Below are 24,219 nucleotides of genomic sequence, written 5' to 3'. Positions count from 1 at the left end.
TTCAAAAGTCGAAGAAAACTGCAATATTCATACATTGGGGATGTTTATGGAACAAGAGAGAAATCTGCTAAAATAGTGATGGCCTCAACCACGATTTTCAGAGATAAAATTCCCAGCATGATTTAGTTATGTCCCATCACAGGGACACAAAATATTATTGTCCTCTATTGCTAAGTTATGTTCCCACAGTTTCTCTTCCACTTACTCAGTTGAACACCAAGAATGGCCATTTCAGCATAAATCAAAAATCTAGGAACACTATATAGGATAAAGAGGATAAGGTATTTCTCCAAGGAGATATAGATAGGCAACAAACTGGCTGTGAGTTTGGTTTGGAGACATCAGGCCAACGGCATCAACAGTTAAGAGTGAACTTAGAAGCAAAAGGGCTGAAAGAATCGAAATAACAAAGGTGGAAAGGACAAACCAGTCTACTACCAACTAAGTTTGTTTCCTGTTTATAAGAGAGTCACCCCACCTGGACTCACCCTGCCCATAATTTTAGCCAATGCCAAAGTAGTTACCTTAGAAACAGGAATCAGTTGGGTACACTAAGAGTGACTTGTCAGAGTCACACCTCTTTTGTTACCTGCTTGAGAAAAGTTCCTGAGAGCAGTTGCCATGCTTCCTTGCAACAAGTGGGAATCAGAAACAATCTGAGTATATGATACACCAACAGACTAGTGTTGTATTTGCAGTATTATCTCACTTGTGTCGTAAATACAGTCCAAATTGGTTGTGGTTTGTTGAAACTATGAGTACCCATTGGCCTTCCTGTATAAGGAGTAAATGGTACTAATCTAAGTTAGGAAACTATTGTCAAGAAGCTCTTGTACTGATACAGCATCTGTCGAGACACCCAACTGTTGCTATTTCTAGTTGAGAATTATACAAGTCCATTTTACTGGGCAGCGTTTTCTTAACTGAAGGACAGCACTGAGAAGGATTTCTCTCCTGTGGTCTGCAAGAAGGTTATGTCACCGGATTATTTACTACAGCTCACTTTTTCCGTATTTTCTGCGGGCAAGTTACAACAACACCGATCTGCTACGGAGGCCGCCGAGCCCGGCCGGGGCAGGCCCGGCCCGGAGTCCTCAAAGCTCCACCTGTCACCACCGGCGTTACACAAGCGCGGGGGGAACGATGAGCACAGCTCCAGGGCTGGCGGTTTCCCCGCCACCTCGCGACGCTGCCGCAGCCGCCTGCCCCCGCCACCGAACAGGGAACACCCGCGGCTCCGGCCCCGGCCGAGTTCCCTCTGTGGCTCAGGGGCCGCCGCAGGACCGAGGAGTGGGGGGGGAGAGGGCCGCGGGTCCCGCCGCCGCCTCTCGCACACCCCGGCGGGCGGCCCAGCCGGGCGGGTGCCTCAGCCGGCCCCGCTGCCCCAGCGCAAGCCGGCCCGGTCCCGCTGCCTCCGGCCCCGTCCCCACCGATAACCCCTCCCGCCCCGAAGCTCGCAGTGCCCCCACAGCCACCCAGAGCACCCCCCGGGGCCGGGCGGGCGCCGCTCCCACCTCGGCGGTGTCGTGAGGGCCGGGCCGGGCCGCTCGCGCGCTTCTCTCGCGCCGCCGCCGTTCCGATACAAAATGGCGGATGGGGTCGCGCGCTCGCGCCGCGGCCTTTCCCCTCCCCCGTCCTCTCGCGGGGGGGGCGCGGGGGGAGCGGAGGGGCGGAATGCGCGCGGAGCTGCCGCGCCCCCGCGGAGGGGCCTTGGACCAATCAGAGCGCGGGGCCGCGTGAGAGATGGCCAATCAGCGCCGTGCGACCTCGGGGGAGGGCATCCTGCCGCCCTCCGCGCGGAGCCTGAGCCGCGCGCCATTGGCCGGGAGGGGCCGAAAGCCTTCCTACTCTCTCAGCCAATCAGAGCTGCGAAGTCCTCTCGGTCTGCGCGTGCGCGCTGCTGGCCAACCCGCGCTGCCGAGGCTGGCCAATGAGCGAGGGGCGTCGCGCGGGGGCGGGGCGGGAAGGGCAAGTGGCGGGCGGTGCCAAAGGGCGCGCGGAGTCATGCGGGCGGGGGGGGGGGGGGAGGGGTTACCCCTCTCGGAGTGGTGCGGCCCGCCCCGTTCCCCCTCGCCTCGCTGTTTCCTCCCCCAAGAAGGTGGTACAAGCCCAGGAACGGTTTCCCCCCCGCGCAGCGCCGTGGTACAGGCCCATGAATTGGCGTCCCCTCCCCCGCGCTGCCTTGGTACGGCCTAGGCGATGCCCCCCCCCCACCCCCCCCCCCCCCCACCCCCCCCGACATGGGGGCTGCGGGTCCCTCAGAGCGCCCGGTCCCGGCCCGGCACGCTCCAGGCGCGGGTTTTCCTTTCTAAGGAAATTCCCTCTCCATTTGCACCCTCCCGGATGGCCGGCCTCAGTCCCGAAGAGGAAACTGCCTTCAGTTCCTTCCCAGCCACACCACACCCGCCTGCCGGCCCCAGGGAGCGACGCTGGGGTGCCGCACGGGGACCGGGGCCCACAGAGCCTCCCCTGGCATTCCCCGGCCCTGGGCGCGAAGATACCCCGGACAATGAGGGCCTGAGGAAGGCAGTGGGGCTTCCCAGCTCCACACCATCCATCCCAAAGCTCGGAGAGCTGGGATGGCATTTCAGGATATGGCTTCATCCCTGTATCCCACCCGGGAGCATCTCCCACAGAAACCACCTCGTGCTGGCCTGGCACACGCATCACAATGTCACTTTTATTGAGTTGAGTTCCCTCCACTTTCTGCATGTACAAAATACATGTTAAAAGGCCAGTGTTTGTAAACAGGGGAGCAGTAAGGCAAACAGGAACGGCCACAGCACCTCCAGACCTGCCCAGCCCTCAGCCACAGGGACTCTGTGGGGGCACCAAGGGAGCCCAGGTGCTTCCCAGGTGACATGAGACAGTGTCCTCATCCACTTCGGCCAAGGGACCTCCTCATGCCTAGCACACCTTCATGAAAGCCAGAGCCACAAGACCCACCAGGTACCAAACCTTTTCATCTTCCTGCAGGGTGGGTACTGGAAGGCATTTTGGCATTGGTATCTGCTGAGCATCTCTGCTGGGCTCCACGGGAGGTGGCTCTGTGCTCCCCACATCCAGGACAATTGGCCATCTTCTTTATGCCAAAGGGTTCCCAAGCCCCAGCTCCTGCTCACGGGCAGGAGCCTGGCAAAGGGGCTCAGCACACAGCCAGTGCCAGTGGGGGTTTGGTGGAGCCTGGTTTTGTCAAAAGATGAGGGAACAGATGCTGGAGATCCCTTGGGAGAGGCAGGAGGGATCTGTGCCTTCATAGCATCTCTCAAACATTCCTGCTGGGCTTAGGGCTTTTCTTCCTCCTTCTCCACTGCCTGGTCTCCCTGTCCCAAGCAGCAATGGGGAGGTCCCCATTTACACGCAGTGTTAGCAAGGAAAGACCAAACGTTTCCACGTGGGGAAGCACCCATGTGCTGTCACCCTTCCTGCAGCCACTGGCTGCAGCAGGAGAGAACCACGTTGAGAAGTGCAGGAGCACAAGCCATGGTTCTCCTTCTCACCACAACAGCCTGTGCTGCTTCCAGAAGATGCAGGAGGTGCAGGGCCAGGTTTTGCACAAATCTGGGCACAAATGCATCAAGAGCTATCCCTGAATTCCTCCCTCCCCAAGGGTTTTAGAAGCCAAACAACATAAAAAGAAACTCAAAGACAGAAAAAGAGAGCATTGCTGTTGAGGTTTAACGCCCCCAACCAAATCTGCAGCTGGGGGAACTTCTCAACCCAAAAAAGGCAGGAATGAAACTATCATCCAGACAGTCAACAGAGGGACAGCCCAGAGCAACACCAGCCATAGAGAGTGTAAATGACCAAGAGAACAATATAAAACAAATTAATACTGACTGCTTTATCCCAAAAGCATCCTTTAAAACCTGGCCCAGTCCCATTTCCTGGACACCTGGAAGAACAGGATTGTAAATCTGGAGAAGAGCTTTGCTCTACTGTAGTGTCTTCAGTAGGTTGATGCACTCATAGCAGCTTCTCTACTGAGTGAGCAGCCCCTGGCAAGGAAAACATTGCACTGGCATGTCCCTACCCCAGGGTCATTCTGATCCTCAAAAGAAAAAACCCAAACAGGCTGAAGGCAACCCTTTGTAACACAAAGTGTAGCCCAGGCAGAGGGAGATGTGAGAGAAGGGGCAGGAGACCAGCAGGAAACCAGAGTTCAAACCAAACACTGACACAGAATAGGACTATGGGGTGTCTTCCTGTCTGATAAACATGATTCCTATTTCCCTTTATGCAGAACACTGCCTCTCTCTCCAAAGTTGGGAGAAGGAGTTTTACCCATGGAGAGGAGCTCCACCAGCACAAGGGTACACAGATGAGAGCAGCAAGGCTTTGCAAACCCCAACCATGACCCCTTAGTGATGTCTGAGGGAGGGATGTCTACTCCAGGAGCAGAAAGAGCTTGTCCTGGATGACAGGTCCCCTTGTAGTGTTGCTCTGGCTTCACCAGGGAGCCAGGGCTGAGAGAAGCCTGACTGCCTGCAGCCTTAAGACAATGAGATACAAACCACCACAGGGCTTGTTCAGCCAAGCCCCGAGTCACAACGGGATCTTCTCTTGGATCTTCCCAACACACCAACACGTTTTCTTCCCACTTCCCTTTGGTCCTAGGGGAAATCTCCATCCCCTCAGCAGCAGCAGTGCAGTCCAGCCTGGAGGAGTCAGGCTGTAAGATCCACAAAGATGGCATTGGCAGTGGTCTGTCCAAAGATGAAGGCTCCAAGGGTGACCATGAACACCCCGTAGCTGACCTGGGCCCACCAGCTGTGGATGCAGGAGGACAGGGCATATTTAGAGGGGTCCTTCACCCCAATATCCACAGGGGAATGGGGGAGAGGGGAGGTACATTTCAGTTACCTGATTGCCCTGGTTTCCTGGATTTCAGAGAGCTTGGCTTGAATCAGGCAGAGCCCTGAAAAGCAGGGGAGGCAAATTAGAACCAGATGAGGACTGTCCACTGGGGACTGAACAGACACCCTATAAAACAGAGAGCTGCACTCCCTGTTACAGAGCTCCACATCCAGCCAAAACAGTTGGGCTGCTGACTGGCCTCACACCCCATTTTTGTCCTCCTCTAAAAATCTCCTGGTTCCTGTGTTTCCATCCTGCCCCTCCCTCTTTGAGACACAAGGCCACAAGACCTTTGTCAGCCCCTGAGCATCCCAGGATCCCTACCTGGGAAGACAAAGATGAAGCAGGCAGCCAAGCCCCCAATGACAGAGATGACTTTGCCAATATCAGGGATGAAAAGAGCCAGAAGGAGTGTCAGGAGGAACCAGCTGATGGTCTGAAGCAGGCGTCTCCTCCGCTCCCGAACCACGTCCTCCTCCACCGTTACCCCAGTGTAGCGGAGCCAGAGACCCTCCAAGACAGCCCTGTGGGCACAGACCCAGGACAGAGGGGTTTCCTCGTGCTGCTCCTCCTTCCCACACCAGCCCCATCTCTCCCAGCACTCACCGGCCACAGAAGTGCAGGATGGGGTAGGATGTCAGCACACAGAGGATGATGAAAGCCCGGGCGAGGGCAACAGGGATGTCATTGGAGGGGTAGGACATCAAGACATCCTGCTCCACGCCAGCTCCAAAGGTTAGGAAGCCACAGATGCCTGCCAGGAAGGGAGCAGTCAGCAGGAGACAGGGACAAGTCTCCTGAACATCTGTTTGAAGGACCAGACTAGGATGGATATGGCACAGGGCACATTGCAGAGGTGTCCAATGGACTCTCCTCCCTTCTCCCTCTGACCCTTGCTGACCAGAGGGTCCCTGCCCCCCTGAAGCTCACAGCCACTCCAAGGACTGTGCCACCACACTCACACAGTGTCCCCTCACTTACCAGTGCCTGTGTAGACAAAGAGAGCAATCACCATGGCTGCTGTCACCACTGCCCCCCAGGTCTTCACCTCTGGCTGCTTCATGCTGTTAAAGACGGGCACGCTGCTCACATGGCACTGCCAGGACACAGAGACAGTGGGGATACGTGATAGGCAGAACCATGGGGAATCCTACTCGTGATATTCTGTGTTTGTTGTGATATCTCCCAGGTAAAGGGGGGGGGGACAGGATGCCCTGTACGTCCTAGCTGGGGTAAAATGGATCCATCTCCATCCAGAAGTGGTGAGATGTTAAAAAGGCTTCAGCCTCCTTGCAAAGCTGGGCAGTGAGCACACGGGCAGGGTTTTAGCCAATCAACCAGCCAATCACACAGGCAGGGTTTTAGTTTGCCACCCAAGCAACCACAGGATGGAAGGGGAGTGCCAAGCTTGCAGCCTTACCTGGAACCCAAAGCAGATGGTGGGCATGGCATTGAAGATAGCTGTCCAGGTGGAGGGGCTGGAAGAAGAGAAACACCCATCAGTCAGACCAGAATCTCCTGTGACCCCTATCCAGTGCACCAGGGGAGGATGAGCTGGGAGTGCTCAGTGTCTTTGCCTTACTGCATCCCCCCCACCCAGGATGATACCATTGCATGGAATGAGGTTTTCTTGGGACCTGGTACTCCCTGAAGACCAGGGCCTCTCACTGAGACAGAAACAGCCAAACCTGAGCACACAAAAGTGAAAGTATCAGTAAAAAATAAGGATCTAGTTGGGCAGCGCAAAAAACTGGTTTAACCTTTGCTCTGCCATAAAACTCCTGCGCTGGATCCAAAAATATACACTGTGAGGAAGGGAATAAGCCACAGTGGTTGTGCTGGTTAAGGAAATAACCAAAATCATCCAAATATAGACACAGCCCTTGTTGCTGGGCGAGTACAAGCACTGCACAGGGAATCCAGGCCTGGATATGTCAGAGATAAAAACCAATCAGTGCTATCAAAACCTGTGATAGAGCCATGGGGACCTTTAAGAGGTCCTTTTCCTCCTCTTCACCACCTGCTCCTCTGAAACACGCAGAGGTGCAGCCATTTGGGAGCTTCTAGCAGCAACATGCAGAGTCCCCAGGAGCAGGGATGGGACTGGTGTAAGATTCATCCCCTGCCTTTGCAGTGCTCGCTCCCACAGCCCTGCCTGGCTCTGCAGTGCTCTGTGGCACTGACAGCATCGCGTCTCTTGCTCTCACCTGGTGGGGATCTCCACAGGCACCAGCTCCTTGTCGGGCCAGATGTACTTGATGATAATGACTGCTGTGACATACCATGTGCCAATCACACTGAGGGAGCTGTGAAAGGGGATAGGAGGCTGTGAGTGCTCTGCTTCCCCGCTTCATGGAGGTTCTCCTCCCAGCCCCTCCGTCCCCATCTTCTGTCCTGCACAGCCCAGGCTACCCCACTCCTGCCTATCAGACCCATTTTTGCTTTCCCTTCCCATGGGAATGTGCCAGGAAATGTCACTCACTGTCCCCATAGCAGATGCCAACACAATTCTATTGCATTTGGGGGTTATCCCATCCTTCTCTGAGTGACAAACCTGCCAGACTTGGGTTTTGGGCTGGAGAAAGAGGCAAGTGTTGAAGCACTGACACTCCTTGGTGCCCTTGCTGGTTCAGCTCCAGCAGCCAGGTCCCACCAAGATTCTTGGTGGAGCAGGGCTGGCCTGCAGACCACCCAGCCTAGGGACACTTAGTGGCTCTCCTTTCTGCTGGATTGCCATCTCCAAAGACAGGAGACAATATAGTTGAAAGCAGCATTCCCTGCTTCCTCCAGCATGCAGAAGGCTGGGACACAAGCCCTGAAGTATGACACTGTGGCTGCACAATGCTCAGGCACTCCTCTGCTTCCCAGATGGGGAAACTGAGGCATGGGAAAGCAGAGGATGAGTGGGCAGATAGGGCACTAGAACCACAGCATTTCCAGTCCCTGTCCTCTGCAACCGTGCTTAGGTGGGTGCTGGCTGGTCCACCCCAACTCCCAGCCCCAGAGGGCTCTTCCCACCCACCTGGCATATTTTTGGAAGCCAATCTCTTTGGGGATGGAGAGGGGCAGGATGAGCAGGAAGGCGGTGATGCTGATGGTGAACTTGCGGTCTGTGTACCAGCGGCTGCTCCCAACTTCCTCAGGCTCCTTCACCAGAGCAGCAATGACTGTAGGGACAACCAAGATAGTCAGGTTGGCCCTCCCAGCTGAAGGGACAACAACTGGTTATTATTTGCTCCATGGGAGGCACTTACTCTTGTCCTCCTGGTCTCCAATGATGATGAGGAAGGCGATGCAGGTGCCAAAGGTGTAGACAGCGATGGCCACCTCGCACAGCACACCAGGCACCTTCCCACAGACAGCCCACACAACCTCCTGGTAGGTGCGCTCGTTGCTGGCCTGCGAGCAGTATGCCAGGATGACCAAGCCTCCGATGATGAAGATCAGCATGCACTGGGATGGGCGAGAGACAGGGAGGGAACACTGAGCCAAGAACATGGCGAGGTTCCCTCAGCCACCCCAGGCAGCCACCCCTCCACCCCTGAATACACTGAGAATCTCTGGTGCACCTCACCCAGAAGAGCTTCTTCCTAGGAGTCTGGTCCTCCCCAAGCTCTTTCTGAGGCACCACATGTCCCTCCCGTGCACCCTCCCAGGGTGGGATGGCAGACTGTCCCTTCCCCACTCACCATCTGCAGGGTGATGCCTGCAGCTACGCCACCAGCCATGCTGAAGGCAGCAGGGAAGTTGAGCAGCCCAGCCCCGAGAGCAGCGTTGACCACAATGAAGACAGCTCCCAGAGCCGATGTGGCCCCCAGACCATTTCCTTGGCTCTCTGAATTTTTGGGTACCGTCTCCACACTAGGGCTCTGCAGGAGCCTGGCCCGTTCACCAGCATCATCACTCCATTCCCAATCCTTGTAGTCACTGTTGATGCTCCCAGTGCCCTGAGCCATTGTCCCTTCGCAGGTGGCACACGCCACTGTCCACGTCCCACTAGTGCTCCTGCACCAGGCTCAGCCAGGCACCTCGAGGAGGGTCCTCAGCCAGCACTGGCTCCATCAGGCAGGAAGGGCAGCAAACAAACAGGCTGGAATGCAGCAACACGGGAGTCAGGCACTTCCCTACTCCTACAAGGGGATCAAGAATGACACTGTTAAGTGTTAGCTAAGTTATATTAACAAGGGACAATCTGGGCATCAGGTGTGGGCACAGGGGAACTGAGTTCCCTGGGTCTTAGCTTGGAGGGTCACAGCACACACACAGCAGCAGAGATATAGCAGGAAAACTCACCTCTTGTCCCTCAAATCCAGTGAGAGGACACAACTGCTGTTGGACGGGGGACTGAGCCCTGGCTGTGGGGCTGAGGAGCTGCAGCTTTACAGCAAGACTCGTCTTTCTGTGGACACAAGACCCAATGTCCTGGCTCACTTCCTGATTTCCAGCCCTAATTTCTGCAAGCTCTGCAAGACAGAGCTGAGCACGTGCTCCTGAGTAAAGAGCAAGGCTGGGCTCAACAGGAATGACCTGTGTGCAGCAGAAATACTGTGTCAACAGGAAAAGCAGGACTGGCCCCTTCCAGGGCACCCCCAGGGTGACAACCAGCAGGAGATGGATGATGTCTCAGAAGTTTTGGATTTGAAGATACAGTGTTGCCAGCATCACAGCCCTTGGGAGTTGGAAAGACTAAATCTCATCCCAGTGTCTCCAAGGTGGAGGAGATCGACCCTCACAATGAGGCAGGATTTTGCAGGAATCTACATGATCATGAGAAATCTCTTTTCAAGGAAATCTGTTTTTTATTCCTAGAGGACATCTACAGAGACTCCACCTGCCCAGCTCACTCCTTGCTTCTGGGCTATTTAAACTCTGTGCTTGTGCTATGAATCCTCTGAAAAGATTTCGGGGGAAGGGGAGGAAGGGCCACGCTGTGCCCCGTGGGTAGGACCGTGGAGGGACAGGCCGGTGGCTCCGCGTGGGCTGAAGTTCCCACCCAGCCGAGGATGCTGCAGGGGGTCGATGCTTCTCCCATGGCCTGGGGGAGGATGCTGAAGGGTGTCCATTCCCTCCAGGCAAAGCCGCCATACTCTGGCAACCAGAAACCCCGAGAGCAGGCGCTTCACCGAGGGTGACTCGACAGACCCGCGGCGCCGGCGGCGCCCCCCGCCCGGAGGAGCAAGGCCCGGAGCCGGTGACGGTCAGCCCGCGTTCGCAGGGGATGCACAGACTCCTGCCCTGGCCGGTCGCTGGGCTCCCCGCGTGTGTCCCCCCGGTCCGTCCGTATCCCGGCCCCACTCACCAGGCGGGGAACGCGCTCTGCTCCGCTCCCTTCGGCCCCGGCCCCGGCCCCGGCTGAGCTCGGCGGCGGCGGCGGCGCGGCGGCGGCTCCGCCCTGCCCGCTGCACGCCGGGGGTTGTAGTCCAGCCCCGGAGGCGGGGGAACATCCGATGGGGAAACATCCCCCTTCGGGTAACCCTTCCCAGAGGCTGAGCCTGCGGGGACCGCGGCAAGGAGAGGGCGAGAGACAGGGCTGTGCTCCAGGGTGCTTTTATTGTACAGAGAACGAGCAGAAGAACGGCCCCACGAGGGTAAGAGGGCAGGAGGCGGCAGCTCCAGAGCCACGCAGAACCGGGGACCACAGCACAGGAACCCACGGCGCCGTGGGGCAGCACCTACGGCGTGTGCGGCATGGAAAGCGGTTTATTGCACAAAGGACAGCAAGCAGCGGCTGTGGGCAACGGACCAGTAAACAAGCGGCGTGGGAGCGGAAACCTTCTGTCAGGGAGCGGCGGGAGGATCCAGCCTTCCAGCAAGTCTGGCAACAACGTGCACTAGACCTGGACAGGTGCACCAGACTGGACCTGTCCCAGCTCCAGAGGGCACACAGCTGCCCTGGGCAGGAATGGGAAATGAGGACTGCCCTGCTAAATACCCTGGTATGGCTGCAGAAGGAAGAGGTGCCTGTGGATGGAGACAGCTCACAGACTTAAGAGGTAATGCCTCCAGCTCCGCCGAGGGAGGCTCCACTCCATCGTGGGGCAGTAGCCAAAGATGGCCCCGTGTCCCAAGGCAGACAGCTTTTGGGAATTTGTCCTCTCGCCAGCAACACCTACGTTCAACACCATAGGCTTCAATTTCAGCTCCGTGACACTAGCTCACACCTGGACAACCTCAGTTCACACACACTGTGCTCCTGGCGCCCATCAGTGGGAACTGCCTCTCTACATGGGATTCTCAGGAGATGAGGGTTTCACTGGTCATGTAAGATGCCCTGTGCTAGCATGGCCCTGAGCGGGAATGTTTGGTGCATGGAAGGGACAGGATCCAGCTGCACAATGGCAGGATGAAGTCCCCAGCTCAACATAGCCATGCACCAGTTTATTTGGATTAAAAATCAGAGTCCAGTAAGTCACAGGACCTTAGGGACACTAGGCTTAGAAGGACAGAATGGTGTTTGAGTCATCAGCTCTCCTATTTCTCTCAAGATCTCTGTTTTCTGGTGTCACCATATGTGTGGTTGAACAGAAGGGAGAGGGATGCCCCACACCTCCACATGAGGGGCATACTGCAGGGCCAGCCTCTTGGCTTACAGCTTTGGGACACGCAACAAATACTGCAGGGAAGACTGCTGGAGGTATAGGGCTGGACTGCTGGGCTTAGGACAGGAATGGGGCAGGGCAGAGACCACCAGAGAGCAGTTTTCAGAGGAGATTGTTATTGGGAAGCAGAGGCGGGGGGTTTGAGAAATTGTTTCACCTCCAGGTATGAAAGTGAGACAGGTTGAAAAGAGGGACACTGGTCTGCCCCACGCACTGATGCCACTGTGAATTACACCTGAAAGGAGAGTCCCAGATGGAAAGAGCGAAGCCAACGACGGAGCAGAGTTTGGTAGTGAGAAGTCCTCAGAGCTGTTTGTCAGAGGACAGCTTTGGTGCTGCCCAGCCCCAGGCTGGGATGATGGAGGACAGAGCCTGCTGGCAGCAAGGACTGGCTGAGGAGCTTGGAGGAGCACACCAGAGCAGCCCTCCAACTCAGCCCACCCAGCTCCCTGCCTGCTTCTGCTTGGGCCAGCAGCCAAAAGCCTCACAAAGCCTTCTCATGGAGAAATGTGTGTGGAGAAGCCTTTGGTGCCTACACTGGTAGGAGGGCATTGCTAAGCATTTGCTTCCTCCAGCATAGACAGGTGCTGGGGATGATGGAGAAAGGATGGACAGCCGGGAAGAACGGCTGTGACGAGCAGGAGCCAGCAATTGTGTCCCTGCTCCACAACACAGGGTGGATTTGACAAGGCTTCTACAACTCATCTACAAGATACATTCAGCAGCGGCTTCAAGTGCTGTGGTTGAAGTATTCTGCTTGTTTCTTTTCCCTCCTCATCTTCGACTGGTGAGGAAGGGAAAGCCACCAGCTCCAGGGCACCCCTTTGTCTTTACTTTGTGACTTGATGGATGGCATGAGCCAGGTAACCCACGTTGCCTGACGTAACTCCCGCCACAGAGATGCGTCCGTCCTTTGTCATGTACACTGAGAACTCCTTGATCAGCCGCTCCACCTGGGGTGAAAAGAGCAAAGTTCAAACTGCAGGCCAACCCCCGCTGTATCAGCAAAGTGCAAATTTACCCAGCTTGCTGAAACTCAAAGCAAACTGGCTGCCAGCAGACAGGGCATCCCACTGCCTGCAGAGTACCCTGTGCACCAAGAGAGATGCTGCTCAGCTCTCAGGCCAAGCAGCAACACTGCAGATGTTCAGCTGGAATAGTCACCTTGCTTGAGCTGACCTTTAGGGTCACTTCAGAGCAGCACCCAGTGACTGCTTGCTTTGACAGACATGACAGCTACATTTACTTTCAACTTCCCCAAGTACAGCAGGGAACTGAGCAAGACCGGGTCCCCATGATGTGCCAGTGCTTAGGGCTTGGAGGATGTTCTTCTGAGAAGAAGCACTTACAAGGGCTCATTTTGGCATCTGCAGTCAAAAACTTACTGACAAGGACTGCGAATGACACTTAGAGACCACTGGAATTGCATTTACCTGCTCAGGCTTCAGCCCTGTGAAGCAGAACATGCCGATCTGGTCAGTGATGTGTTGCCAGTTGTGGGAGGATCCCTCTTTCTTGAGGTTGGACACCAGCTGAGTCCTCATGCTGATGATCCGGTCAGCCATGCCCTTCACCTCTGTGAGCCTGAGGAGCCAACCCAGCAACCATTCAGAGCAGGGCTAGAACACACCAATGCTGCTCTCCCCACCCCAGCTATTGAAAATCAACCTCCCCACCTGGAGGGGTCCCATAGACGGATGCAGATGAGCATGAAGATGTAGCTCCAGCTGGGGGAGCTGCTTCATTCTCCTGATACCAGAAGGTGACCTCTTTTTATTTATTCCATTGCTGTTGGACATGACTACCAGAATATAGACATTTCTCACATCTGAAAGCCACAGGTCAGTAGGATGCCTCATGGCAGCACTACTCAAACCCAGATAAAATACTATCTACAGATAAACCAAGAGTGCAGGGGTAGCATTGGCAAACAGGCCCTGCTCCAAAGCAGCACAGCTAGGAAATGTCTCTCCTGGGCCCTGGATGAGGCACAAGTGTCAGGCTGCCAAAAGAACACAGCCCCCAGCGAGGCCACAGCACACTGCCAACCTTTGTTCTGCCAGGCCAGCTGCTGGGAGGGACCCGGCACCAAGAGGCTGGGAAAACAGCACAGCACAGCCAGGAATCAGGCTTAGGGCATGAGGGTTACATTTCTGGGTCTCATTCCCAGGGGGCTTATGCTTCCACTTCCCCCACATGAGACACACAACATGGCTACACCGCCTCAGAATTTTATGCTCCATGGATAGGCAGCTCCTGCAGCCCTCAATCCTTCAGGAGCTTTATCCCCTCCTTTACACAGAGTTTTCTTCCTTAGCAACTCAAGGAAAACCTGTTTGTGTCAGGTTAAACTGACACCAGCTGATGCCAGGACATAAGCAGGGATTTCTCCAGAGTAAACATGGTTCTGACTGTTGCTGAAGCTAAGAGCTGCCTGTGACAGCAGCACACAGTAAGCACAGCACAGGGCTGCACAAAGAGACCTCAATGTCATGAGCATTACAGAGTTCTTCTTACCACTCCTTCCGTAGGTCAGGGGTGTTCAGGATCATAGAGGCAATGCGGGCTCCGTTCACAGGTGGGTTGGAATACATGGGGCGGATGAGGATCTTCAGCTGGGATTCGACCCTCTTGGCTTCATCTGGATCACTGCAGATCACTGTGAAGGCACCTGCACGCTCTCCTAAGAGAATCACAGAATATCTAGAGTTGGAAGGATCACTGAGTCCAGTTTTTGGCCCTGCACAGAACAACCCCAAGAATCCCACAATTCCTGTGTCTGACAGCATTGTCCGAACACTCCTTAAGCTCTGTCAGGCTATGACCACTTCCCTAAGGAGCCTGTTCCAATACCCAATCACCCTTTAGGTTAAGAACCTCTCCCGAATATCCAGCCTAAATCCTCCCTGACACACTTCTATGTCCCTTGGGTCCTGCCATTGGTCACAGAGAGCAGATGCTGCCCCTTGAGAGGAAGCTGATGCCCATGATGAGCTCTGCCCTCAGTCTTCTCTTCTCCAGGCTGAGCAAGGCAAGTGTCCTCAGCTGCTCCTTGTATGGCTTCTCTTTTAGACCATTCACCATCTTTGTAGTCTCCTTTGGACACTCTCTGAAAGCTTTATATCCTTCTTATACTGTGGCACCCAACACCACACAGCTGTAGGGTATCCCTGCTCTCTAGAAGGGTCTCCACCAGCTCCTAATGGGTTATCCCTGCCCAGTACTGCAGGATGAACACAGGCAGCAGGAAGACACTGGCTGCTAAACCTTGGAGGTACTGGGATCCCACCAGCAGCCTGGATGAAATGATCTCCTTGTCACATGCCCCACTCACCGTACAGCCCCATGTTCTTAGCGAAGGACTGTGACAGGACGATGTTGATGCCCTGCTCGATGAAATACCGCACAGCCCAGGCATCCCGGTTGATGTCCCCACTGGCAAAGCCCTGGTAGGCCATGTCAAAGTACACGAGGAGGTTTCGTTTCTGCCAGCAAAGATGGAAGAGAGTGTCACAGAAGCTGAGCAACCCTCCAAGAAGCAGGGCAGCAGGCTGAGAAAAGCCATGCAGACAGCGGTCTGTCCACCTGCAGCGATTCTCCTCCAGAAAGAGAGCCATTCCCCTTCATTCACCACAGGGGAAGCAGCCCAAAACCTGCAGCTACCCAGCACACATCAAAACAGCAGCTAAAGATCCTGCAGGGCATTTACGGGATGTGCAAGTCTGGCCCAGGAAGCAGAAGTAAATTCAATAGTAATAAAATAGTCTACTTCAATGTCTTCTGTATTATCAGTTTTCAGGAAAATCACCTGGCAACTCTCTAGTCAGCTAGGCAGATACCCCAGATACACTGCCCCTTAGATCTACTCTTTTGCAGGCCACAGAGATCACTTTGATATCTACCAATTCTCAGGATCCTACCAAGGCCAGGTATCTCAAAGCCAAATTTCACTGGCTACAGGCTTGATGGAGCAGCAGGAAGGAGGAGAAGGTAGAACCTGTCCCTTTCTATTTGCAGCGGAAGCTTGCAAGGAGACACCAGGCATGTGAGAGATCTTCCAGCATTTTTAATACACCAGCACTGGGTTCTCTGCTCCAGCAATCACAGCTCATGCTTTCAACCCTGCTGCTCTCCTTTCAGGTCTCCCTACTCCAGCTTCCTGGGAAGGTGCCAGCAGAAAGCCCAATGGTCAGCTAGAAGCTGTCTGGGTACATTTGGCTGGCTCCTGTGAAGAACATGACACCCATCCTGGCTTCAGGGAAGGGAATAACCTTTAGCAAAGCGAAGACCAGGTGCCACCCATGAAAGGCCAGAGATGTGGTTTGCCCAGGAATGGCACAGTACCCCTGGGACATTGCTTACCTTCACTGTAGCTGCCAACTCCTTCCATTGCTCCTGCCGGGGATCCACCCCAGTGGGGTTGTGAGCACAAGCATGTAAGAGGATGATGCTCTTCTCTGGAATTTTCTAAGGAAGATGTTATAGAGAATGAATCATCAGTGCTATCTGAGCATTCTCCTCAGCAGATGAGACAGCTTAGATGAGCTCTGTGAGGCTTCTAGCCTTGATTTAATGCCTTCAGGCAATATAAAATGACAGAATATTCTGAGCTGGAATGGATCCATAAGGAGTCCACCTCCTTGGCCCTGCACAGGACAACTCTGAGCACCACACTATGTGGCTGAATTGTTCAAACACTCCTTGAACCCTGGCAGACTTGGTGCTATGACAACTTCCCTTGGGACCCCGTTTGAGTGCCCAACCACCATCTGGGTGAAAAATCTTTACCTAATATCCAGCCTAAACCTCTCCTGACACAGCTTCATGCAGCACGATCACATATAGGGTAAAGTAATATCACCACCCATTTCCCCACATGACCTCCCTTCTTCCAGGCATGGAAGGCAACTCACAGAAATATCATCCATGGCTCCAGAGAAGTCAAGGCTGCACGTCTTGGGGTCATAGTAGCGATAAGCCTGAAGCTGCATGCCAGCATCACGGAAAATGGGAGTGTGATTGCCCCAGGATGGTTTGGGTAGATACACATCACGGCTGGCTTTGAAGAATCGTTGCTGGTCAATAGAAAGACAAGAGTGTTCAAACAGGTTGTATACATACAGGCAGTTAGAAAACCGTAAAAATTCAGCTCTGGTCAAAATATGTTCTTTCCTTCCACTCCTGGCCAGGCACTCACCAAAAAGTTGGCTCCGATTCGCAGAGATCCAGTCCCAGAAATACCCTGCACAGTAACATACTGCAAGAAAAGAAAAAAAATATGAGTCTGAGTAGCCATGTTGTGTTACAGGGAGAGCGCAGTCACTGTGTCAGCACTGGCAGCAGCACACCCAAACAGGGATAAGGGGCTGGAGGGACAAGAGGGGTCAGCATCTATCTCCAACTCCAGGGCAGGGAGTTGGGCCCCCTGGCAAGGTTAAATCCCCTCCTTGGACAGGGCTGTTTCACCCCAGCCTTCAGAGGAAGCAGTGATCCTTGGGGCCAGCCAGCTCACAACTCAGAAGCATCGATACCCCACCAGTTCTTCCACATTTGCTGAGCACCCACACACAAACCGTGTGTCCTCCTTGCCCCTCCTTACCCGGCCGCTCTTGAAAGCCTCACTGTTTTCTCCCAGAGCCAGTTCTGCGGATGCCCGGGTGAAATCCGCCAGTCCCCCGATGGGCAAGTACTCCTTATCCATCTTCTTGGATGCTATCATGGCCTCCGCCTGGAAGGGAGGGCAGAGGCTCAGTGAGGAAGGCATCACCATGGAGACAATGATGGACAGCTGAAGGTCACTCCTCTGCACATTTGCTTGCTCGAAGGGGGCAAAGGTTGGTTTACAGGAGTTTCTCTGCGGAGCTCATTCCAAGCAAGGGGCTGCAGTAAACATTTCAGATAAAACCACGCAGCCACCAGAGCCCACAGTGGGTGACAGTGTTGGTACCGTGGAGCTAAGGAAACCTGGCACCAGAAGAGAGCACTGCTTCCAGCCCATTACAAGTCAATGCTGCTGCACAAGGACACACACTTCTTTCCCCAAGCAGGAATAGTCCTGCAGGAAAGCAAGACTTGAGTGTTACTGAGAGGCAGATATCATCTTTACATAGGATACATCCCCAAACCAGGTAGAGTAGCAAACATTTTGTAGGGCCTTGTTATGCTGGAAGTGGCACAGACCCTGGCAGCATTCACATACCACCAGGAAACTGTCCCTGTGACACAATCCAGGCTCCCTGGTTGTGACCCAGCTGCACAGACAGAGGGAGGGCAAGGGATGGCTTTAAACCCCACACTGATGAGACACATGGAAAAGGCACTCTCCCTGCACCCTCCCTGTCATTGCAGCCAATCAATGCATGTGTCAGCTGCCAGCTATTTAACAGCCTATTTCTACCCCTACAGCCCTGAAAGACCCCATAATCCCTTCAAGGGCAATGTCCACACCCTGGGCTGGAGTTTTAGACTGGCTTATGGAGAAACTGGTAGTATCGGCTCAGCAGAATTTCTAAGACTAATCCACTAAGGGGCCAATGTCAGCTCCTTCCTCCCTTGTGGGGTGCCCTGAAGAACATCAGCCTGTTCAAGAAACACCTTGAAGTTCAGAGAACAGGTGCATTGCAGGGCTCATAGAAGTCAGTAACAAGTTAGAGTTACCTGAACAGGAACAGGGCATGTACTTTCTGTTTTGTCCTGTACTACTTAATGGCTCTGTCATTCTCAAAAGCATTAGTCCTGCTAAGGGAGACATCCAGGAATACTGTCCTGCTCTGTTAGAGACAGAGCTTATTTTAAGGATCAACAGACAAAACTTGCTTAGTGACCTTCTCCTTCCCTGACTCCCTCAGGGTATCTGGCACCTGGATCTGGCCCTGCCCAGCAGCCAGCTCACCTTGCGAACACAGTTCAGGACATAGGGCTTCCCGTTGTCATCCCGATATGCCCCCACTCCCAGGTTCATCTTCTTGGAGTTGGTGTCACGCTTGTAAGCTTCTGTCACCCCCAGGATGGGGTCGGGGGGACCCATCTCCACGTGGGACCACCATGAGCTAAAGGGAGAAACAAGAAGCTAAGCATGAGGCTTGAGAACTGGGCAGAGATGTGCACCAACAGAAACCCACAAGGGAAATCTTGTCTTTAAACCACTGAAAAAGGTACAAATAGTGTTCAGAGAATTATCCAAAAAACCAAACCAAACAATTTAAGTCACATTGTATATTACAGAATGGGCAAAGAGCCTCAGGTCATTGTGGCTGAAGATAACTGACTCCCTCTCAGTCATTAGCATGTTGAAATGCTCCTGTTTGCCTTATGTACTAACACCACACAGAGCCCAGGAAACTGGAGCCTTGAACTCCTATGCTCTGGACAAGTGCCCAGAGCCTGCATGTGGGATTGCACAGGTCATTCCCCTCCAGGGAACCTTGGCCAGACCCAGGCAATTGCACAAAAGCATGAATATGGAGTCTCTTCCAAACTCCTGGAAAGGCTGTAGTACATGAAAACAATTTGTTTTTCTCCCAGCACTGGCTGACAAAATAAAGGTATTTCCACTCTTTGCCCAACAAACTCTGCCTCCCCTGGTGTTGTAGACAAATGCTGTTTTCCAGGAAATCACAGAAGACAGTTTGTTCCCCATGTTACAATGACAAGCTCTCATGTGAAGACCCTTCCCCTGCTGTCAAGCACAAAACCTCCCTGCATCAGGAGGAGCTTTGTGTTTCCCCAAAACAAGGAGCCACCTGCTTCTGCCCGGCTGGCAGCACACCCTGAAGATGGAGAGGCTCTCTTAATGTCAAGGGCAGAGCCGACCATGCTATAAAAAGAAACCTGTTATTTCCTTTGGCCAGAGTCTCTGCTCTGTCCCATGTCCAGGCTTTGCAGGCCTGCAGACAGTGCAGGAGCAGCAGTGTGGTGTTTTTTAACCTGCCTGGCAGAGGGATTTGGCTGTCACAGCCCCCTCCTGAAGGCACTGCATGCAGCTCTGAGCTTCCTGACTCGCCACACAGGTCCCTCAGCTCAGTGGGGAACAAAGGGTGCAATACAAAGTAGATTGGGTTTATCTCCTGGAGGAGAGAAGTCAAGCCTTGATAGCTGAAGGAGAAACACACAGACAGCCAGCCATATCAGCTTTACTATGCTTTGCAGCCCAGGAAAGGCTATGTCATCTGATAATAAGATCCTTTCCCAACTTGGGAATGCTGTCCTGGAGCTGGTCCTGCCCCAGGCAATGCAGGCAGCCTGGAGCCAGCCCAGGGCCAGCCAGACCTCCTGCTGAATGTGTAGTGCAGACTCTGTAGGCAGACACAGGTCTGTGGGCAGCGGGGCCATGAAGGTTAAGGAAGATCTCACTGATCAGCAGAACTCACACAATCATCTTTCCTCTCCACTCTGTCCCTGTTTTAGGTCCATTTAGGCCAAGTTTCCTTACTACAGGAAAATTTTGCACACTCCCATGTATGTAGACTGAATCTCATGGAGCCTCAATCATTTGCCCTCTTCAGACTAACTTCAGATAACCCTCTGTACACTATTTCCAAATTTTAAAAAAAGCCTGTTACTCCTTCTGACAGGCTTTGAGGAAGAGGTAGAGCCACCTCAGGTAGTTTAAAAATGGAAGATGTGCTTAAAATCACAAGAGTTTTTTAGACCACCAACTAGTCTTAATTACCTCTTAAGTATAGGATTAGCTTGGAAAGGAGGATGAGTCAGAGATGCCAGCAACACACACCCTCCAGAGAGGGACAGGGGCTGCAGCCAGTGTGGAGGGAGTGACCTGGGGAACCAACCTGAGCAGGACACGTCAAGGGGACTGTCAGGGCAAACTCCTGCTGCGGGTTCAGGCAGCTTTGGACAAACCCCTCCCAATGTGTTCCTGGCAATGGAGAGGCAGGGAAAGAGAGAAACAATGTGCAGTAGTGTGGCTTTCTTCAGTTTACCTGGTTTAGGATTATTTTGGTATCAAGGGTTGCAGAAGTCTGGCCATCTATTTTAAAGAGCTGCTACTTTGGAGATGGTGACAGCACCTTCTTTCTGCTGGGCTTTTCCCCAAGCAGCTCACAGTGTTTGGGGTATTTAGGTTCTGATCCTGCTAAGGCTTAGGCAGGTCACTGAGCTCTAACATACTGCAATTAATGCTGATCCTGCAGGCATTTACCTAAGCTGCAGCACTCCAGAGAGTTAAGTACCTTTGTTCTGAGCCGGTTTTTGTGTTGGCTTAAGGCACCGACGACGGGGTAGGTTTAGGACTTATTTTCCTGTTCTCAGCATGAAGGTTTCCAGGCGAAACAAAACTCCTCTGGTGTTTCCAGGGACACAGGAGAAAAAGCCTAGGCTGAGTTGTCCAAACACATCAGGATACCAAAGAGATCACAGAGGCAAAGCTTTCCCAAAGGGGTTTGGGAAAAAGAGAACTACTAGGGGTCCAAGGCCACAAACCTTAAAACACTGCTACGCCCCCTTACTGTTGTCCCTGCGCTGCTTGTATTTTATTTTGAGCAATTAAAAGAACATTGGACTTGAATAAAGGTCAAAGCTAAAAACTGCACATCTCTGCCAGGCCAGAGGTATTCAGTGCAGAAAACTAACCAGAAGTAAACTTAAGCTGGGGTTGAACTACCTGAGGGATACTCAATGTAAGCCAAAGGAAGCACATTCTCCAGCTACAGGACTTCCACACAGAAGGCCCAGTCAGAGTTTAGATGCTCATCAGAGCTCCAAATAGTCTCTGTACTCTTCAGCCATGCTGGTCTTCTGAGCTGGTTTAATGCACAACTGCAGGTGTAGTGGGACAGAGAAGGTGGAAAAATGCACCAGGAATTGCATAAATTTGCACATTTTTCAAAAATATATGTGGAACTTATGCCTCAAGTGCACAGACCTAAGAAGTGCTTCAGGACTCAAGCCAAGCCTGGAGAGCAAGCATTTACAAGCCCAGTGAAGGTTTCCATAGCGGAGAGGCCAGCCCACATTCCCTGAGGTACAGCTACATAAGATCCCAGATTTCAGAAGCTTTGCCAAAGCTCCCACAGCAGTTCTGCAAGACAGAGCAGAGCAAGGGGCCAGAGGGGCCAAAGGCTGTACGTAAACCACATCTAAAGCAAATATTTACACATGAACAATGCTAGCAGGCTGCTGGCTACTACAGGATCTTTCAAGCCTACAAATTCCTTGCCCCAGTGAGCTTTGGATAAGCTTTCCACCAAGAAAAGTATTTAAATAGCTGTCTTGTGATACATCAGAGCAGCAGACTGAGTTATCGTCCTAATTAGCATTTGTGTGTCAACAGAGCTGTTTTAACCATTTTATATCTCTTAACCTCTGTTCTGCTTTCAGAAAGAGCATTCCCAGCACAGATTAATGATAGCAGCTGGAGCACCACATTGCATTGCTGAAGATAAGGAAACAGAAACTGCTAATCAGTGCTTGGCTTCCCTTGTTGCATAATAAGCCACTATTCCTGAATGGAAAGAGGGGGCTGCACAGAGGCTCCTTACAAACTTAACAACCTCTCTTGGGTGACCTCAATGCAATTTGGTAATTTACACTTTGCTGTATAACAAGCTTGAGAAAAGCAAAGCTTATGCCAGCAGGCTCCATACCTTTCACAGGCCTACTATAGTCCATGGGCACAAAACACAAGTTCTAAACAGCTGCTCTTCTGTCCCTGCTGAGAAGAGCCACAAGGCTGGCTTAGAAGCAGTAGCAACTGCTGGAATAGAGATTTAAAACAAACCACTGCATTCCTGCTCTGATGTAGGCTGGAAGCTGTTTCTTAGAGACTTCCTCACTAGTGAGGGCCAGGAGTCAAAGGGTTCTGGAGAGCAGCAAGGCCTCATCCAGATCTTTCTGCACACTCTGCTTCTTGGCCACCTAGTTTCAGTGATGTTCCCAGCCCCATGGCTCTCAGGTCAGCTGTACTTTATGGAAACTTGGATGTTTGGGGCTTTTCACACAGCTCCAGCATCCTTCTATCCAAACCTCTGCTGACCAGAGACAGCAGAATCCAGAGTTGCCAGTGCAGGACTGGTCCTCACAGAAACAGTCACTCCCACCCTGCTCCTGCCAGGGTTTGTACCCCTGAGAGCACAGCATTAGCACAGCCAGCACTACTCCAACCCCATTTCATGGATCATGGGGTCACTGGAGTCCCTTTGGTCCCACTAAACAGGGCAGGCAGACAGCACCACCTCAGCCCCATTTTACAGCACACAGAATCCTGGAATGGTTTGGGTTGGAAGAGACCTGAAATATTGTATTGTCCAAACCCCTGTCATAGACAGGGGCACTTTCCACTAGACCAGGATGCTCCAAGCTCTGTCCAGCCTAGCCTTGAACACTTCCAGGGATGCAACAGGCAGTTTCTCTGGACAACCTGTGCCAGGGCCTCATCACTCTCACAGGGAAGAATTTGTTCCTAGTATCTAATCTAACCCTGCCCTCTGTCAATTTAAACCCTTTCCCCCTTGTCCTGACACTCCATACCCTTGTCAAAAGTCCCTTTCTAGCTCTTTTGTAGCAGCCCCTTTAGATACTGGAAGGCCACAATTAGGTCACCCCGAAGCCTTCTCTCTTCCAGGTTGAATAACCCCAGCTCTTTCACTCAGTCTTTCCCCATAGAAATGGAGCTCCATTCCCCTAATCATCTTTGTGGCCTCCTCCGGACTTGCTCGAACAGGTCGATGTCCTTCTTGTGCTGGGGCCCCAAAAGTGGATGCAGTGCTGCAGGTGGGGTCTCAGCAGAGGAGATCAGAGGGGCAGCATCCCCTCCCTTTACCTGATGCCTACACTGCCGGCGATGCAGCCCAGGATACTGTTGGATTCTGCGCTGCGAGCGCACATGGCCTGGGCACGTCCAGCCTCTCACCGACCACATCATCCGTGCCCCGAAGCACAATGTACATCACTACCAGCACCCCAACCAATCACTCACGGCACAGGGTGTCCCCAGCCCATCGGTCACGGCACAGGGTGTCCCCAGCCCATCGTTAAAGCACAGGCTCCCCCGGCCCCGTTTCTCGGGACTCCCCGGTGCCGACGCGCCCTCCACGGCGGCGCCTCAAGGGCAGGCGAGGGGCGCCGGGCTGGGCCGCAGCCAATCAGAGCGCGAGGACCCCCCTCCCCAGCCAATCGGAGCGCGGTCCGTCCCCCCGGCAACCCCCATCCCCAGCGCATCGTCAGCCGCGGGCCGCACGGGGGGACCCGCTTCCCGCAGCCTCCCCCCACCGCCACTTCGGAGCGGGGCTCAGCCGCGGGAAAACCCCTCCGCCAACACCGGCGGGCGGCCCTAGGGGCTGAGACACCTCTCAGCCCTCACCTGGCGCGGGAGGCGGCGGCGGCGAGGCGCGGAGCGGCGAGGAGCCGGCGGCTGTGCAGGAGCGCCATGGCGGCAGCAGCAGTGGTGGCAGCGGCGGGCGGGCACTTCACACCACGGGCGCCGGCTGAGCGCCCCGCCCCGCGCATGCGCCGCCACGCCGGGCCACCGCCCGCGCTGCCCCCTGGCGGTCGCTTCGGGTCAGTGCAGCCGCGCCGCTCAGTCCGGGGCGGTGCTGGGCGGTACCGGGCGGCGCTGGGCTGTGCTGGGCATTGCTGGGATGTGCAGGACTCGACTGGGATATGGGCCATGCTGGGCTGCACTGGACCATCCTGTACCACACAATACTGGCTGTACTGGGCTGTCATACTACTGGGCTGTAGTAGGCTGTACTAGGATATGGAGCCTTAACTAGGACATGGGGGGCCATACTAGGCTGTACTGGACCAT

General features: G+C 53.9%; 3 protein-coding genes across 9 annotated transcripts in view; all 3 read right to left on the bottom strand.

Annotated features, from left to right (window-relative positions):
• The window catches only part of CNOT1 (CCR4-NOT transcription complex subunit 1), a 56,153-nt gene extending 54,487 nt beyond the window's left edge, over positions 1-1,666 (bottom strand). For all 4 annotated transcript variants that reach the window (XM_054640532.2, XM_054640537.2, XM_054640534.2 and 1 more), the window contains exon 1: positions 1,515-1,666. The gene's annotated coding sequence lies outside the window, so the exon portion shown is untranslated. The remainder of the gene's footprint in view (positions 1-1,514) is intronic.
• A 2,866-nt stretch (positions 1,667-4,532) lies between these two features.
• On the bottom strand, positions 4,533-10,287 carry SLC38A7 (solute carrier family 38 member 7). 4 transcript variants are annotated; one of them, XM_054640758.2, is made up of 12 exons: positions 10,157-10,287; positions 9,151-9,256; positions 8,547-8,987; positions 8,112-8,310; positions 7,880-8,024; positions 7,065-7,163; positions 6,278-6,335; positions 5,839-5,953; positions 5,464-5,611; positions 5,182-5,381; positions 4,864-4,918; positions 4,533-4,770 (listed from the first exon to the last, which is right to left on the bottom strand). In XM_054640758.2, the coding sequence occupies exons 3-12, from the start codon at positions 8,811-8,813 to the stop codon at positions 4,668-4,670; spliced, it is 1,389 nt and encodes a 462-aa protein (XP_054496733.1). In that variant the 5' UTR covers positions 8,814-8,987; positions 9,151-9,256; positions 10,157-10,287; the 3' UTR covers positions 4,533-4,667. The 4 variants fall into 4 exon arrangements, with proteins under 4 accessions (XP_054496733.1, XP_077041175.1, XP_077041174.1 ...); XM_077185060.1 differs by having other exon boundaries at positions 8,547-8,947; XM_077185059.1 differs by lacking the exon at positions 9,151-9,256 and having other exon boundaries at positions 10,157-10,281.
• Positions 10,288-10,388: 101 nt separating this feature from the next.
• GOT2 (glutamic-oxaloacetic transaminase 2) lies at positions 10,389-23,928 on the bottom strand. Its single transcript, XM_054640893.2, has 10 exons — positions 23,773-23,928; positions 18,349-18,505; positions 17,056-17,184; positions 16,654-16,713; positions 16,370-16,531; positions 15,819-15,923; positions 14,791-14,941; positions 13,974-14,139; positions 12,890-13,040; positions 10,389-12,409 (listed from the first exon to the last, which is right to left on the bottom strand). The coding sequence occupies exons 1-10, from the start codon at positions 23,916-23,918 to the stop codon at positions 12,287-12,289; spliced, it is 1,350 nt and encodes a 449-aa protein (XP_054496868.2). The 5' UTR covers positions 23,919-23,928; the 3' UTR covers positions 10,389-12,286.
• Positions 23,929-24,219: the final 291 nt, after the last annotated feature.

Source organism: Agelaius phoeniceus, chromosome 12 (assembly GCF_051311805.1).
Source record: "Agelaius phoeniceus isolate bAgePho1 chromosome 12, bAgePho1.hap1, whole genome shotgun sequence".
Classification (NCBI taxonomy): Eukaryota; Metazoa; Chordata; class Aves; order Passeriformes; family Icteridae; genus Agelaius; species Agelaius phoeniceus.
The sequence above is the reverse complement of the archived record's forward strand: the minus strand, read 5'-3'. Positions and strand labels throughout refer to the sequence as shown.